General features: G+C 44.8%; 1 protein-coding gene across 3 annotated transcripts in view; it reads right to left on the reverse strand.

The window, feature by feature from the left end:
• Positions 1 to 2568: 2568 nt before the first annotated feature.
• Positions 2569 to 16332, reverse strand: part of LOC310834869 (histone-arginine methyltransferase CARM1-like) — a gene marked incomplete at its 3' end in the record, with an annotated part of 59125 nt that continues 45361 nt past the window's right edge. For 2 of the 3 annotated variants that reach the window (XM_083719344.1, XM_083719343.1), the window contains exons 8-12: positions 15927 to 16008; positions 13109 to 13194; positions 12227 to 12316; positions 10689 to 10826; positions 5234 to 5327 (exon numbers count right to left, since the gene is read on the reverse strand). In XM_083719344.1, the coding sequence (XP_083575470.1) occupies positions 5234 to 5327; positions 10689 to 10826; positions 12227 to 12316; positions 13109 to 13194; positions 15927 to 16008 (490 nt within the window). Of the gene's footprint in view, positions 4059 to 5233; positions 5328 to 10688; positions 10827 to 12226; positions 12317 to 13108; positions 13195 to 15926; positions 16009 to 16332 lie in introns of those variants that run through there. The other variant, XM_083719342.1, reaches the window with a different exon arrangement.

The following is a 16332-nucleotide window of genomic DNA, read 5'->3' on the forward strand; positions in this document are numbered from 1 at the left end:
GCTTAGTCCTGCTGGCCACATGACCCGGAAAAACTGTCTGTGGACAAACGCCAGTTCCCTTGGCCTGTAAAGCGAGATGAGCGCTGCAAACCCAGAGTCGTCTGTGACTGGACTTGACTGTCAGGGGTACTTTACCTTTACCTATAATGCATCCAAGCAGTGACGTGCGGTGAAATTTTTCATGGGGAAGTGTTAGGGCCAGAGGCGCCAGCTTGCAAGAGTGACATGGAGAGGGGAACATTGCAGGTGATACATTTCGACGACCTGCACCTGAGCATTGCACCTCCCTCCCTAAGTCAGGCAGAAGCTTCCCAGAATTTGGGATGGAGGCGCCAGGAGAACATTCAGGGACCTAGCCTAGCTCCCTAGTCCACTGATCTCACACCGCAACTACTAAGTAACTGACTCACAGGGCCTCAGAAGTTCTCAAGGGGGCAATTGTTCTACAAAAAAAAATTTGTACCCACCTCCTGGTGACCAAGTTGATTCATGGGCTAAAATACGTATTGGGGTGTGCGAAGCCATTATTGAGCCGATACTTTCATATAGATGAGTGATGCCGTGTTGACCCTATAGCCTAAGTGACCAACCACAGAGATACAGGACCGGTTTCCCCTTCAAAGCCAAGTTCTGAGGTTCACAGCTCACAATCTGAACGGGAGGGAATCTCAGAAGGGCACCTCAAACTTCACCCAAATAAATTCATCTTACAAAAGGTTCCTATTTTATTATTCTGGCTATAAATGTCCAGACAGAACCTAAGCTGGAGGAGCAAAAGTAGCTCAGCAATGAATATGAAACGAAAGCTACAGCCTGGCTAGTTTCAGCTGCAGTCTTGCTCGCCTGTCTCCATTTTCAAAGCAACGGAGCCCGCAGCTGAGATGGCAAGTTCTGCATCGGATTGAAAAAAGCAGCTATGGAGCTGTGTCCTAAGCATATATAGATTTCACTAGATTGTGGATCAGATTGTAAATGAGGAGAGAACAGTGGAGCTCATAGCGAAAGGGGAAGCAACATCAGCAGAACTTAAGACAAATTTATGGGCACCGCTACGAGTTGATATTAACTGTGATTATAAATTTCCAGTTGCAGTATACCCCTGGACGCTAGTGGCTGGGGACCGGCTCTGAGCACTAGAGGGCCTAACTCTGAGCTTCCCAGAGGCATCTGACTGGCTACTCTTTAGAAACAGGAGCGTGGACTGCATGGACCCATAGCTAGCTCCAGAAGGGCTGCTCTTGTTTTTCTTTCTCATGTGTACAAAGAGGTAGCACATGGTTGGTTCCTACAGAAATGTTTGCTACGTAGCTCAGTTGGAGCATGGGGCTGATAAGGCCCCGGTTGCAGGTTCGAATCCCATTATGGGATTGCATTGAGGGGTTGGACTAGAAGATCCTCAGGGTCCCTCCCAACTCCACAATTCTATGATTCCATGAATGCTTCAGCAATCCTAAAACAATTTACACCAGCACAACTGCCAGTGTGTCCCTGCAAAACTTCATGGTTTGCATTATCATCCAGGAACAGTGCAGTGGATCTGCTGACCCCAAGGCCTTTAATGACTGGCTAGGATTCCAATCCATATTGAAAAATGTGCATCTTGATCCAGCAAAGAGACTCTAATGTGTAGGAAGGTTTCTGCATGAGGATCAGGAATTTGACTCTCTCTTTCTCCCTGGAGTTCCCCACCTCCTGGTGCTGTGATCCAGTTCCAATCACAACACATGCAATGATCACCAGGTCATCAGTCCTGTTAGCTTGCCAGGATGCTGCCCATCACCCAAAATAAACCAAACCCTCTCTTTCCTGCACAAATGATCAGCCATTTCAGAACTAACAACTGATCAGCAGACTAGCTGCAAGCAGCCCCTTGTTACATGTCTTTCAGTGGCTGCTCAGAGAGGCTGCAGCCGTGGCCAAGAATTCAAGCTCCCCAGAGTTAAGGCAGGCCAACAGACAAAGCACAATCTGCTACAGACTCCCAGAACAGTCCTAGGCAGATCCTAGGCAGAGATTAGGGAGAAAGAAGACAGGCTGTGGCTGACAGATGATGAATTATGGCTAGCTCTGGCAGCAATGAGCAACCTTCTCCCCATCTGCCACTGAAGAGCCAGTGGTGATTTTCATTGCGCTCCAAATGTGGTAACACAAGGGGTGCAAATGTATTCACTTCTCGGCACATCCAGCGCTGCGTTTCCACTACAGGAGCCGGCTGGATCAAGTGGCACATAATTGAAAAGAGCAGGAAGACTGTTGAGCCTCGCTGCTCAAAGCCAATTCATTGTTCCTCCTTTGTGTAGATTTTCTTTTTTTTCTTTTTTGTGTGCTGGGTGCTGCTGTAAATAACCGCTGGCAGGGTCCCAGGGAATCGCAGCACAGAGCTCATAAGGGTCACAGTTAAGCACCTGAGCCCAGGAGAGATACTTGCCATCCTGTTTCATGTGTGGATTTAAAACAAAAAAATCAGAAGCCCAACTAAATCACTGAGGTGAGAAGGCTGGGACTGGCCTGTGTCTTGCCTTACACTTCCTACAATGACCCCGCACAGAAAGCAACACCACAACCTCATTGTATTTCGTATTTAAATTTTATTGGAAAGATTAAATGTACAATTGCTGCTGTGCTATCTACAGAAAGCAGGAACCATACAGAAGGATTGGTGGCAGAGTCGTCTGCTGTTGCCCTTCTTCAAAGGGTTTGCCGAAAGAGGGTAACTGGCCGGAAGACTCAGGACCGTTCAGGATTGCTTAAAAACAATTCAGGTTAGAGGAGACATTGGTTGGGTGGTGAGCCTAGTGCCTAGCGCTCTGAGGCGGAAAAGGTTCATTATTGGCCAGTTGAAAATAAGCTCCCGATCTTTAAATACCTCTTGCAAATACTGAAACATTGAGTATGAGCTTGGTGTATTGTCCGCAGTATTCCCATACATCCTATGTATGTGTATAAACATGAGGTAGGCTTGGTTAAGAATATTCCTTAAGGGAGGGAAGGATGGGGGGGGGGGGACAAGGAGCATCAGCCATAGACAAACTGAGAAAAGGAAACCTCAGATACCAGTACTACTGTATTTTTCGCTCTATAGGACGCACTTTTTCCCCTCCGAAAATGAAGGGGAAATGTGTGTGCGTCCTATGGAGTGAATGCAGGCTCCTTGGCTTCAGCGATAGCAACGCAAAGCCTCCGAAGTGCAGAGAGAGCACTCCCTCCACACTCCGGAGGCTTTGCGTTGCTCTCGCTGAAGCCTGGAGAGCGAGAGGGGTTGGTGCGAACTGACCCCTCTCGCTCTCCAGGCTTCAGGCAGCTATCCGCAAGCCCCAGGAGCGCAGCGGGAGTTCCTGCTGCGCTCCGAAGGCTTGCGGATAGCCGCCTGAAGCCTGGAGAGCAAGAGGGGTCGGTGGAGAGGCGCTGCACAGTTTCCCCTCTCTGTGCAGCGCCCCTTCAGCAAAGCGGGAGGAGAAATGGAAGGGGCTCTGTTTCTCCTACCGCTTTGCTGAAGGGGCGCTGAGCAGAGAGGACGAGAATGTTTTTTTCCCTGTTCTCCCCCTCCTATGGTCGGGTGCGTCCTATAGAGCGAAAAATACGGTATTTTGGTACCTCTGGAACAAAGGACAACGTCATTCAAAGATGTGACCAATATTCCCCTCCTGAAGGCCAGGAGGAGACCAGATGGGGCGCTTCAGATGCTGCCGGCTGCAACTCCCAGCAGCCCTGACCCCTCGCCAGGCAGGAGAAGCGGGTGCGAGTTGCAGCCCAGTTTCCATTGATTTAAGGGGGGAGGATTTCCAAATAAATGCGCTCACCAAGAAAATACCATTGCAGTGAAAAATACTTCCAGGCAGGCATGTTTGGAGATTGGGATGCGCAGCTTGGGGGGGGGGGAGAGAAGGGTGTGTGTGTGAAATAGCACAAACATATTTTTATACAATTTGCATAAAATATTTCCTTTTGATATGTACAGTTAGGTTTCACAGAAGAAGGAACTTCAACTTCTCATGGGCTACTTGGTTTGGTAATCCTGGTTTTTCTTCCAGCAGGTGCATATCGCAATCTAAGCATATCTACAAACAAAATATTTAAAGAATATGAGCTGTATGACATGCACAGTATTTTTTTAAAAAGTTGTAAGAGTACCGAATACTGAAGCTCTTTCTATGCATTTTTATTGCATTAATTTCTGGCTGTTTTTTAAGTTGCAGAACACTGTGAGGCAGAATGGAATGGTGGAGGATTATCTATCGTAAATGCGGCACATTAAATGTTTTATATTTATATAAAATAACAAATAAACTAAAAATCGATGAATGTAATTTTTATTTCTTAATTATATTTAGTGGTAGCATGGCTGTATTGTTTTTTGTAACATAAAATCATTCAATAAAAATTATTTATTTAAAAAAAAAAATATTTTATATTTATATGCAAAAGAGAACAGTCAGGCATGTCCAGGTCATCAATAGCCACTTAAAAGAACTGTAGTTCAATCATGTTTTTTATTCTGACCAGGTTGTTGTTGTTTTTGGTATTCCACCCACATGACTGGGCTGCCCCAGCCACTCTGGGCAGCTTCCAACATTTCTATGCAAAGATCTTTGCATACAATTTTGGCCTTATTTCAAACACATTTCTTGCCTCAGACCAAGACCAGCAAAACTCCAGTTTTAGCACCGCGAGTCTCAGAAGCAAAATAACAAATTGGGAGAGGGGTCTGTGGGAGATGCAGAGCACATAGGCTAGAATGTAGCATTCACTACAACAGATGGCAAAGGTTTGCGCTAAAGACTAAACATTCACAAGTAATGGATTATACAGTTTTGCAGTTTGGTAATGATTTGGTAATTGGGACGCATGTGGCGCTGTGGGTTAAAGCCTCAGCGCCTAGGACTTGCCGATCGAAAGGTCGGCGGTTCGAATCCCTGCGGCGGGGTGCGCTCCCGCTGCTCGGTCCCAGCGCCTGCCAACCTAGCAGTTCGAAAGCACCTCCGGGTGCAAGTAGATAAATAGGGACCGCTTACCAGCGGGAAGGTAAACGGCGTTTCCGTGTGCGGCTCTGGCTCGCCAGAGCAGCGATGTCACGCTGGCCACGTGACCCGGAAGTGTCTCCGGACAGCGCTGGCCCCTGGCCTCTTGAGTGAGATGGGCACACAACCCCAGAGTCTGTCAAGACTGGCCCGTACGGGCAGGGGTACTTTTACCTTTACCTTTAATGATTACAAATTTTATCCAAGAGCATTTCTTACCTAAAAAATGGATTCTTTAAATCAAGGACATTGCCTGACTTAAAGCCCGTTTCATCCACTACAGCAACAATTTGGATGTCGTAACTCTGCCTGTTGCATAAAAAAGAAATTTTGTTAAAAAACTAAAATCATGTCCATAACAAGTTTCGACGTTTCTGAATTAATACTAATACTCTCTTTTGCTTGTGTTTTTTCATGCATAATGAGGATTGAAAGCACTAACTTGTAAGTTGATCAACTGAACATAGGTGAATCAAAGCTTGACCCCATGAAAAAGTATTTAAAAGAGATGACATTGAGCACTGCTAGACTCCAACTAGTAAGTTTCAGTCACACGCCAGCAAATCCAGCCCAATTAAAGCTGATTTGATACACTTGCACAATGTGCCCGCTTCCCCACTAATAGGACGCCCCCAGATGATGATGATAATAATAATAATAATAATAATAATAATAATAATAATAATAATAATATTTATACCCTGCCCATCTGGCCGGGTTTCCCCAGCCACTCTGGGCGGCTTCCAACACAATATTAAAATAAAGTAATGCATCAAACATTAAAAGCTTCCCTAAACAAGGCTGCCTTCAGATGTCTGGTGGTAGTCATTCTCTTTGACATCTGATGGGAGGGCATTCCACAGGGTGGGTGCCACTACCGAAAAGGCCCTCTGCCTGGTTCCCTGTAACCTCACTTCTCCCAGCAAGGCCAGAAGACCCTCGGAGATGGACCTAAGTGTCAGGGCTGAACGATGGAGGTGGAGACGCTCCTTCAGGTATACTGGACCAAGGCCATTTAGGGCTTTCAAGGTCAGCACCAACACTTTGAATTGTGCCCGGAAAGGTACTGGGAGCCAATGTAGGTCTTTCAGGAACAGTGTTATATGGTCTTAGCGGCCACTCCGAGTCACCAGTCTAGCTGGATTAGTTGTAGCTTCCAGGTCACCTTCCAAGGTAGCCCCATGTAGAGCGCATTGCAGTAGTCCAAGCGGGAGATAACTAGAACATGCACCACTCTGGTGAGACAGTCTGCGGGCAGGGAGGGTCTCATCCTGCATACCAGATGGAGCTGATAAACAGCTGCCTTGGACACAGAATTGACCTGCGCCTCCATGCACAGCTGTGAGTCCAAAACAACTCTCAGGGTGTGCACCTGGTCCTTCAGGGGCACAGTTACCAGGACCAGGGAGTCCTCCACACCTGCCCGCCTCCTGTCCCCCAAGAACAGTGCTTCTATCTTGTCAGGATTCAACCTCAATCTGTTAGCCGCCATCCATCCTCCAAGGAAAGGGACAAGAAAAAAACAACTGTGTGATGTCAAATTGTCTAACCTCCCCATAAACAAATTAGGATGAGTGCTCAACAAACCATTTGGGGTTTTTTTGGGGGGGGGACCACACAGTTTAGCAATGGGGGCTTGCAATAAAAGTGTGGCGGGGGTTTTCTTGCCCTACAGCAATAATAATAACAACAACAGGGTGTGTGTGTGTGTGAAGTGGGGCACCTCATCATCCTTGGTATTCAAACCATAGCATGACAAGCATATTCACAATGCTATCATCATTCATTTAACTACCTTTAAATTGATTCTGGGAGTTTTGTGGTAATTGGCTGTATCACTGTTTCTTTACAATGTGGCCTTAAGTAGCATTTAACTTACCATTCTGGAAAATAAAAAGTGGAACATGGATTTTTTAGTCCTGCCCCCACCCCACCCTCCATTTTTCTGGAATATCACACTGTTGGGCTCTGCGTTTTTACTGTCTCTCTCTCTCTCCCATTATTATGTTTTGGTCTTTCAAGAGTTGGAAACCAGGCCCTGCCTATGAGCCTCAGACCGAGATGTTGCAGAAACGACAATCCTATCAAGGATCCGTGAAATTTTGTTTTCTCGTATTTTGTTTTGGACGAAACACAAGCCAAAAGGCCTGCTAGTTTTTCTCTTAATCTACGGAGCCCGTGTGCTCTTTTCCTCAGGATCAGCTTTCCAGGCAGCGGTGAGGCAGCCAAAATGCCTAGCCTTTAATGAAGGCTTTGGCAACTGCATTTCATTGCTATAGAGACGGTGTTGTAAACAAGTGGGATTACAATAGCAATTGTGGCATGGTGCGATGGAAAACGCTGCCGCTGCTTCTCTCAACTCTGCAAGTAATTGATATACTTCACCTTTGAAGAGCAGGTATTGTAATATGAGCGAGAGGACTTCTTTACAGGAAAGCTATTAACCAGAAAACGGAAAAGTCACGTGTGGGGCACTTGCTGTCAATACAAATGAAGTATTTTGATCGCATCACTGGCGCCTCTGATTTGGGCACTCTGTTTCTGAAGAAGCTTGTGAAAATAAAAAGGCGAGAATGGTTTGCTTCCCATTGCAGACGGACATTTCTAAGAAGATGATAGCGCCATTGTAAGTGGCCTGCGGTGCCCATTCTGGGCACAAAGGGGAGGGGAAATTGACTGAGATGCACACACATGCAAACTAGCTATGTTGCATGCGCAAGGGTTGCCATGGCATTAAGACCCAGCTGTATCCTACCTTTCTGAGTCGCAGGCTCTCCAAAGCCCCATGAAGAAGCAGGAGGAGACCTATCAGGGAGCAGTTTTGTATTCTCAATTGCTCATTTTGCATATGTCCTTTACCTGCTCTAGGCTAAACCCATGGCCTTTTCTGGGTTCTGTGGGAAATTCCCTTCCATTTGGGGCATTGGATCTGCAAGGAGAAGCTGCTAGAGTCTACACATCACAACGCCATGGTGGGAAGGGTTGGCTTTAGAAAGCCTTATAAGGAACAGTGGAAGGAAGAATTGATGCTTTTGAATTATGGTCTGGAGGAGACTCCTGAGAGTCCCATGGACTGCAAGAAGATCAAACCTCTCCATTCTTAAGGAAATCAGCCCTGAGTGCTCACTGGAAGGACAGATCCTGAAGCTGAGACTCCAATAGTTTGACCACTTCATGAGAAGAGAAGACTCCCTGGAAAAGACCCTGATGTTGGGAAAGATGGAGGGCACAAGAAGAAGGGGATGACAGAGGACGAGATGGTTGGATAGTGTTCTCGAAGCTACGAACATGAGTTTGACCAAACTGCGGGAGGCAGTGGAAGACAGAAGTGCTTGACATGCATGGGGTCATGAAGAGTCAGACACGACTAAACGACTAAACAACAACAATAAGCCTGGAAAAGAGGAGATATCTCAAGGGATGTCACATGGAAGACGGAACAAGCTTGTTTCTTCCTGCTCTGGAGGGTGGGACTCAAACCAATAGCTTCAAGTTGTACAAGAAAGAAGACTCAGACTCAACATCAAGAAGAACTTTCTAACAGTAAGAGCTGTTTGGCAGTGGAAGAGACTTTCTTCCTTGGAGGCCTTTAAACAGAAGTTGGGTGGCTTTCTGTCATGGATGCTTCAGCTCAGATTCCTGCATCACAGGGGGTTAAACTAGATGACCCTTGTAGTCACTTCCAACTCTGCAATTCTATGATTCTAATAAAAATTATTAAATTTGACTATTCAGTCTTAAACAAGACCCAGCAGGTGAATGTTGTTATGTGCAGTGCATTTCTGCAGGTAATTCAGTGACTGGGCAGAGGACACCTTTTCTGCCACAGCCCAATTGGCCAAGCTTCTTCCTGGTGACTCTGCCATGTTGAAGGTGACAGGAAGTAACCAAGATTATCCCATGAGGAATAATTAAAGTGCCTGCAGACTGTGAAGAAAAGTTGGATGGAATAGGAAAGTAAAAAAAAATAAAAATCTGGGAAATGATATATAATGAGATGAAAAAGATGTTGAAATATACATTTTTTAAAAAAACCAGAAGCATTTTTACTTTGTATTATAAACGAGAATATTAATAGACAGGATGTTAAATTGTTTTTATATGCAACAACAGCAGCAAGAGTATTGTTGGCCCAGAAATGGAAGCAAGAAGAAACACCGACAAAAGAGGAATGGGAGACAAAATCAATGGACTGTGCAGAATTGGACAAAATGATAGGAAGGATTCGAAATCTGCGGGACCAGAGATTTACAGAAGATTGGAAGAAGCATATGAATTATTTGAAGAGCAACTGTAATCAACAAATTATGCTAGTAGGACTACAAGAAGTTTTGTAAGAAGAAATATATGAAATATTGCAAAGAAGAGAAAGAAAAGAGATATTAGTTATGAGATTTAAATGTAATAGTGAAAGTAAGAAATGTAAATTAAGTGAAAAGATTGGAAAATTTTCAGATGTGATTGATGGAAGTAAAAAAAATTGTATAAGATATAAAAGTATGTTTAATAATTGTTGTAAATGATGTGTTAAAAAACTAATATATATATATATAAAGGAATAAAGAAAGAACTCCTGACGCAAGGACTTCTGATAGAGGACACTCAAGCCTGAGAGGAAGGCATGCTGATTGCTCTAAGATTCTCCTGCCCCCTCTCTTTTAATCTGCATTAACTCCAGCTTCTTATCTCATTTCTAGACAGTTACCATATTTTTCACTCTATAAGACGCACCAGACCACAAGATGCACCTAGTTTTTGGAAGAGGAAAACAAGAAAAAAACTATTCTGAATCTCAGAAGCCAGAACAGCAAGAGGGATCGCTGCGCAGTGAAAGCATCAATCCCTCTTGCTGTTCTGGCTTCTGGGATAGCTGCGCAGCCTGCATTCACTCCATAAGACGCACACACATTTCCCCTTACTTTTTAGGAGGGAAAAAGGAGTCTTATAGAGCAAAAAATACGGTATATTTTGCCCAGGTGTGTCATTCTGCAGAGGAAATACCACAGGAACCCCGAGAATCCTCTTTTCCAATATCCACCTAGTACACATGTTTAGGCTGGTGACCTGTAAACAGAGCAGTCTTAAAACAGGGATCAGAAATTGACCTCCCTGCTTTAATCCGGCTCTCAAGTACCAACAACGAATGCTAAAAGCCACCAAGGATTTATCATCAGCTGAAAAATAGGAGGTCATAGCACTTCATATACATTCACCCCTTTGCACAGCAAGACTGAGACTGGGCAGATGTGTATGTTACTCTGATGAGCGTTTATTGCCTATTTAAAACCATCACATTGAAGCTGCTTCAAAGAAAAGGAAATCTTGCTCTTGCTCATTATATTCCCTACAGCACAAATCAATATTGCTGTGCTAAATTTAGGAGCAAGTACCTTGCTAATAGCAGCAAAACATCAGATCTCTGAAGGAAATTCACTTGGCACAACTGCCAAGACTGACCATTTTTTATGTTGTCTTTGCGATACTTGAACATACAAATGGATTTTCGGCACTGCGGTTTGAGATGCAAAGCATATTTTCTATTGCGGCTTCTGTTCGTTAAAACAAATCGGCAGATGTTTCACATATTTAATTTTTAGTAATCTTCTCCCACATAAGCGCTTCGGAAACACTTTCGCCAGCAAAGCAATTTGCCTGTGCTTTGCTACTTACCGTTTATTTGCCACGAACAGGACTTTTCCTGAAAGAGTTTCCCCTTCTTTGGCAAAGAGAGGAGTTTGGAGAAGGCAGCGGACTTGATACCAGTGAGTCAGAGGCTCCGTGGGGGCAGTCGAGAGCCAAACAGTCACCCTTGAAAGAAGAAATCCAGTAAATACGCAAACATTTATTTATGCCTTGAATTTCAATCTGAAGATCACAGGGCCGTTAGCAACACGAAAGCACAAAATGAGAACACAAAGTACATAATAAAACGGAAACAGAAATAAACCAATCGCCCCTACCTCCCATAAGCCCATTTGAAAGGCCATAGGTATTTTACTCATTTATTAAATTTGCATCAAGAAGGCAGACCTAGTACATCTGCAAAACAGCTTCTGAGAAGACCAAGACAAAGGTGCTCGCATCCCAAATTCTTGGTCCATGAACACAGCAGCTTCCCTTCAATTGATGGAGAGATGCACTCAGAGAAGGCTGTGGAAAAAACCCTTTTAGGAGCACAACTTTCTTCTGTGCGCAAAGCAAAAAGTTTAAGGATTCAAGCCAATTTTATTCTCCCAGGCTTCTGCAAACTTCAGCTGAATCTGGTTTTATTCAGCCCCTAGGATGTTCATGTGTTTTACTGCTTCTGCTGTTTTAATTTAAACTGCACCGCCCCGCCCCCATTTTTGACACATTGTTTTAATTATTTTAATTGGTGGCCACACTGAAAGCCTATGGCTGAAAGGCAGGATGTAATTTAAAAACCCAAAAGGCCAGTTCTGACTACATGATATGGGCAGGGTTGAAAAAACCACCACCCAGGTTGCTCATCTGTGTGGTGAAGCTGGAGATGGCCATTTATTACTGGTTTGTTTTTCAGGTGCTTTATGATGAGTTATGGGACCCGGGTGGTGCTGTGGGTTAAACCACAGAGCCTAGGACTTGCCGATCAGAAGGTTGGCAGTTCGAATCCCCGTGACGGGGTGAGCTTCCGTTGCTCGGTCCCTGCTCCTGCCAACCTAGCAGTTCGAAAGCACATCAAAGTGCAAGTAGATCAATAGGTACTGCTCCGGTGGGAAGGTAAACGGCGTTTCCGTGCGCTGCTCTGGTTCGCCAGAAGCGGCTTTGTCATGCTGGCCACATGACCCGGAAGCTATACGGCGGCTCCCTCAGCCAATAAAGCGAGATGAGCACCGCAACCCCAGAGTCGGCCATGACTGGACCTAATGGTCAGGGGTCCCTTTACCTATGATGAGTTACCACACCACGTTCACACATTCAAGTGACAAAAACCCAACACATGAGTGGCTTTTTCATGCGAAGTCTGTTTTCTACAGATGGGCCCTCCTGCAAAAATAACACGGTGAGATCCCTTCATGAGAATCTGACTATCTCTACAACAAAGATGTATAAAATGAACTTGTTCCTCTATGTAACAGGCAAGAGAAGAACTTGAGCAAGATTCTGAATTTGGCCTAATTAAAAGGGTCATTTCCCTTTAAAGTGAAGTTTCAAGGTAACTTTTGGGAGCGAGGAAGAAGAATACGTACAGTGAGCCGACAAATGCCACATCAAACCAGAAGGCCAAACCATGGATTAGCCCAGACTGCATCATTTGGAAAACAAAAGGGATTTCCACTCTGTAGAAGAAGAAAGTTGCCAGGGTGGCATTTGAAATCCATGGTTAAAAATTACAAATATCACCATTCATTTAGACACTGGTCCGCTAAGCACAACACATTTACCAGAAATAAAGTAGAATGGATTTTTATCCAAGATAATTTATTATAACAAAATCTAGCTATGTACTCAATTATTATACCTTGTACAGTGGGTGCTCGGGTTGCGAACGTGATCCGTGCGGGAGGCACGTTTGCAACCCGCAGTGCCATGTCTCCGCAGGTCGCGATTTGGGGTTTCTGCGCATGCGCATAGTCCGATTTAGTGCTTTTGCGCATACGCAAGCACCGAAACCCAAAAACGCACAACCTGAAGCGTCTGTAACCTGAGGTATCTGAAGAAGTGTGCATGCACACGAAAGCTCATACCAAGAACTAACTTAGTTGGTCTTTAAGGTGCTACTGGTAGGAATTTATTTATTTATTTATTTTGTTTTGACTATGGCAAGACCAACACGGCTACCTATCTGTAACCCGAGGTATGACTGTATTTCATTTTATTTACTAGGATTATCTTGACAGATGTCATTACTCTTAAAACAACAAAAACTTCACACCAAGTTATATTTTACCCTAAATACTGCGCCTGCAGCAATTTGCAAGGCTAAAATGCCACTAAGGATTAGAGGCTTAAAATACCCTGAATGGGATCCACACACATGCTGTGAAGTCCCTCGCTTGCTCGTAAGCGGAAAAGAGTAGAAAGAAACAATTATTTGACATGGAAAGGCAGGACTTTTTCCAGACACTTACCTATGCAAATCTTCCTCTTCTGCGTCTGTAAAATTGACCGTGTACTTCACTGTCCGGGCCATTAAAATTCTTATGTCAAATGTATCCTGAGGGTTGAAGAGGAGAAAAAGAGAGAATCAGACCCCTGCTCTCCTCTAGTGCCGCAGGCTTACAAAACAGAAAACTCCTCCTCCCACAATAATATACCTTCTCTTGGTCCCTTTGATATGCTATTTTAGTTGTTCCTCTCTCTGTTAAAAGAAATATGCACCGCATACACCTTGCTTATATCTGGAAGCCTGAGGGATTTCTATATTGAGGGGCATTTCTGACCTTCATACTACGCCCAGTTAATGCTTTAGTAAAGCCAGTGGTTTTTTTCTGGAGGGACGCATACCCCTAAACATTTTGTGAATCTTTGTACTTTTGTCCATTTACTGTATTTATTTCCCCCGATTTGAACTATAAAATGGTGATTTTCTTGAGTCAAAATGAGAATACCTCTAAACATTTTAAAGGGAAAAAAGCATTGAGTAATGCAGTACTGATTCTGTCAGGGAGAGCCAACATGGTGCCCTCCAGCTGTTGTTGGGGCTCCCATCATCCCTGACTCCTGGTCCCACTGACTGGGGCTGATGGAAGTGGAGTCCGGCAACACAGGAAGGCACCCCACTGGCTGCCCAGTTAAAGCTGGGAAGCCATGAATTTAAGTTTCCTTCCTTGCACTTACAACCAACCCACAAAACCTGCTCACGGTTATGCACCGGTCAATGGAATAACATTTGCCTCAGAACAACTCCAAACACTTTTACATTTCCGTTTGCTCAGATGCTCTCAGAAAAAATGACTTGCCTGTGATCAAAAGAATTACCAGCTAATTCATGGGTAGTCAAACCAAGGCCCGAGGGCCGGATGCGGCCCAATCGCCTTCTAAATCCGGCTTGCAGATGGTCTGGGAATCAGCGTGTTTTTACATGAGTAGAATGTGTGCTTTTCTTTAAAATGCATCTCTGGATTATTTGTGGGGCATAGGAATTTGTTCATTATTTTTTTTCAAAATACAGTCCGGCCACCCACAAGGTCTGAGGGACAGTGGAAATGAAAAACTTTGCTGACCCCTGAGAATTACAAGGTATGACCCATTCACTGATGTTGACCTTAAGGGAAAGCAAAGCAAAAACAAACACATGTGACATGCAGCTCTGTTCCACATGGATGCCACCTCTGTTCTATAACATTATTGCTCCTGCTAGTGGTATTATTATGAGCTGCCAGGGACTGGCGGGATGAGGAAGAATGGTGGCTGTCTCCCACCCAAGAGCCCCCAAGGGAAGACACAGAAGAAGAAGATTTAGACCCCGGGATGTGGTGGTAGGACACTGAAGAGCAGTCTGGGGAAGGGAGAAGAAGAAGAAGAAGAAGAAGAAGAGTTTGGATTTGATATCCCGCTTTATCACTACCCTAAGGAGTCTCAAAGCGGCTAACATTCTCCTTTTCCCTTCCTCCCCCACAGCAAACACCCTGTGAGGTGAGTGAGGCTGAGAGACTTCAGAGAAGTGCGACTAGCCCAAGGTTACCCAATAGCTGCATGTGGAGGAGCGGGGAAGCGAACCCGGTTCACCAGATTACAAATCCACTGCTCTTAACCACTACACCATACTGGCTCTCGGGGAGGTGCTAGAAGATGCATGTCAAGAGAGGGAGATGCTTCCAAGACAGGGCTAGAGGTTGAGAGTCACAGTGTGAGCGCAGGCAGAGAGGTGCCAGAGGTTGCCCTGATATCCTGCAGCAGGTAAGTTCCAGTCGAGGAGAGTCCTGCACGTTGCTAAACAGCAGCAAGCCCAGAGGAGGAGCTTGCCCTTCGACGCAGCCTTTGTCTGCTGGGGTGGGATCTAGAGTAAGATTGACTGGAAGTGGGGGGCAGTGGTCCATTTCAGCCATACCTCAAGCTGAACGAGTTGAGCTGGTATTTTCTGTTAAGAAAAAGCTAATTTCCTTCCATGCCTCAGTCTTTCTTGCCCTGTGGTCAACCTGGGCTCACCTGACAGCTTGAGAGACTTTCATTGGCTCCCAGTACGTTTCCGAGCACCATTCAAAGTATTGGTGCTGACCTTGAAAGCACTAAATGGCCTCGGCCCGGTAGACCTGAAGGAGCATCTCCACCTCCATCATTCTGCCAAGACACTGAGGTGCAGCACCGAGGGCCTTCTGGGGGTTCCCTCATTGTGAGAAGCAAAGTTACAGGGAACCAGGCAGAGGGGCTCCTCAGTGGTGGCACCTGCCTTGTGGAACGCCCTCCCATCAGATGTCAAAGAAATAAACTATCTGACATTTAGAAGATATCTGAAGGCAGCCCTGTTTAGGGAAGTTTTTTATGACTGATGTTTTAATGTATTTTTAATCTCCTGTTGGAAGCTACCCAGAGTGACTGGGGAAACCCAGGGTATGTATGTATGTATGTATGTATGTATGTATGTATAAATTATTATTATTATTATTATTATTATTATTATTATTATTATTATTATTATTGACATTAACCCACGTGTCACCCCAGGTCCCAGGGCAGAGTAAAATACAACATTACAACACACAAACAGTTTAAAACAACTTACAATTACAGAAGTAAGGTGGTTCTACAAATATACGCCCCCTAGTGCCAAAAGCCTGGGCGAAGAGGTGTCCCTTCCACATTCACCAGATGCTACGTAATGAAGGGGCCAGATGCACCTCCGTGGGGAGGCAGTTCTGCAACTTAGGGACCCCCCCCCCAGCCCCTGAGCTCCTGAAGGTGGGGAGGAAGGCAAAGGAAAAAGCGAGGAAATAAAAAATGACTTACTACAATAGGTTGCCTAAAGTATTCATCTACAGCTGCATTGCGGAGACTGGACAGATTGACTCCATAAAAACACTGCTGGTACCTAGAAGAAATAATGCAGTTGTAAAGAAAAGAAAAGAAAAGAAAATTGCACAAAGAAATCTCTATAAGCTGCATGTAACAGCCACAGATCCATGCACATTCTTCAAACCACCTATGAAGCCTGATCAAAGCCTATTTTTTGATATGCAAAGATAATGTCTTTCCATTCAGCTAACCTCTTCAAATAGCATGCAGCGTGTGGGTTATTCATTGTGTACTGGATTAATGAGCTCAGCAAACAACGGTGAGATATTGCCACTTAATTCTCCCAAGGAAGAGCCCTCCGTTGGCGCCTCTTTCAAGTTTCAATGTACTGGAAGTCTTT

This window comes from Podarcis gaigeae (assembly GCF_964106915.1).
Source record: "Podarcis gaigeae genome assembly, chromosome: 17".
Classification (NCBI taxonomy): Eukaryota; Metazoa; Chordata; class Lepidosauria; order Squamata; family Lacertidae; genus Podarcis; species Podarcis gaigeae.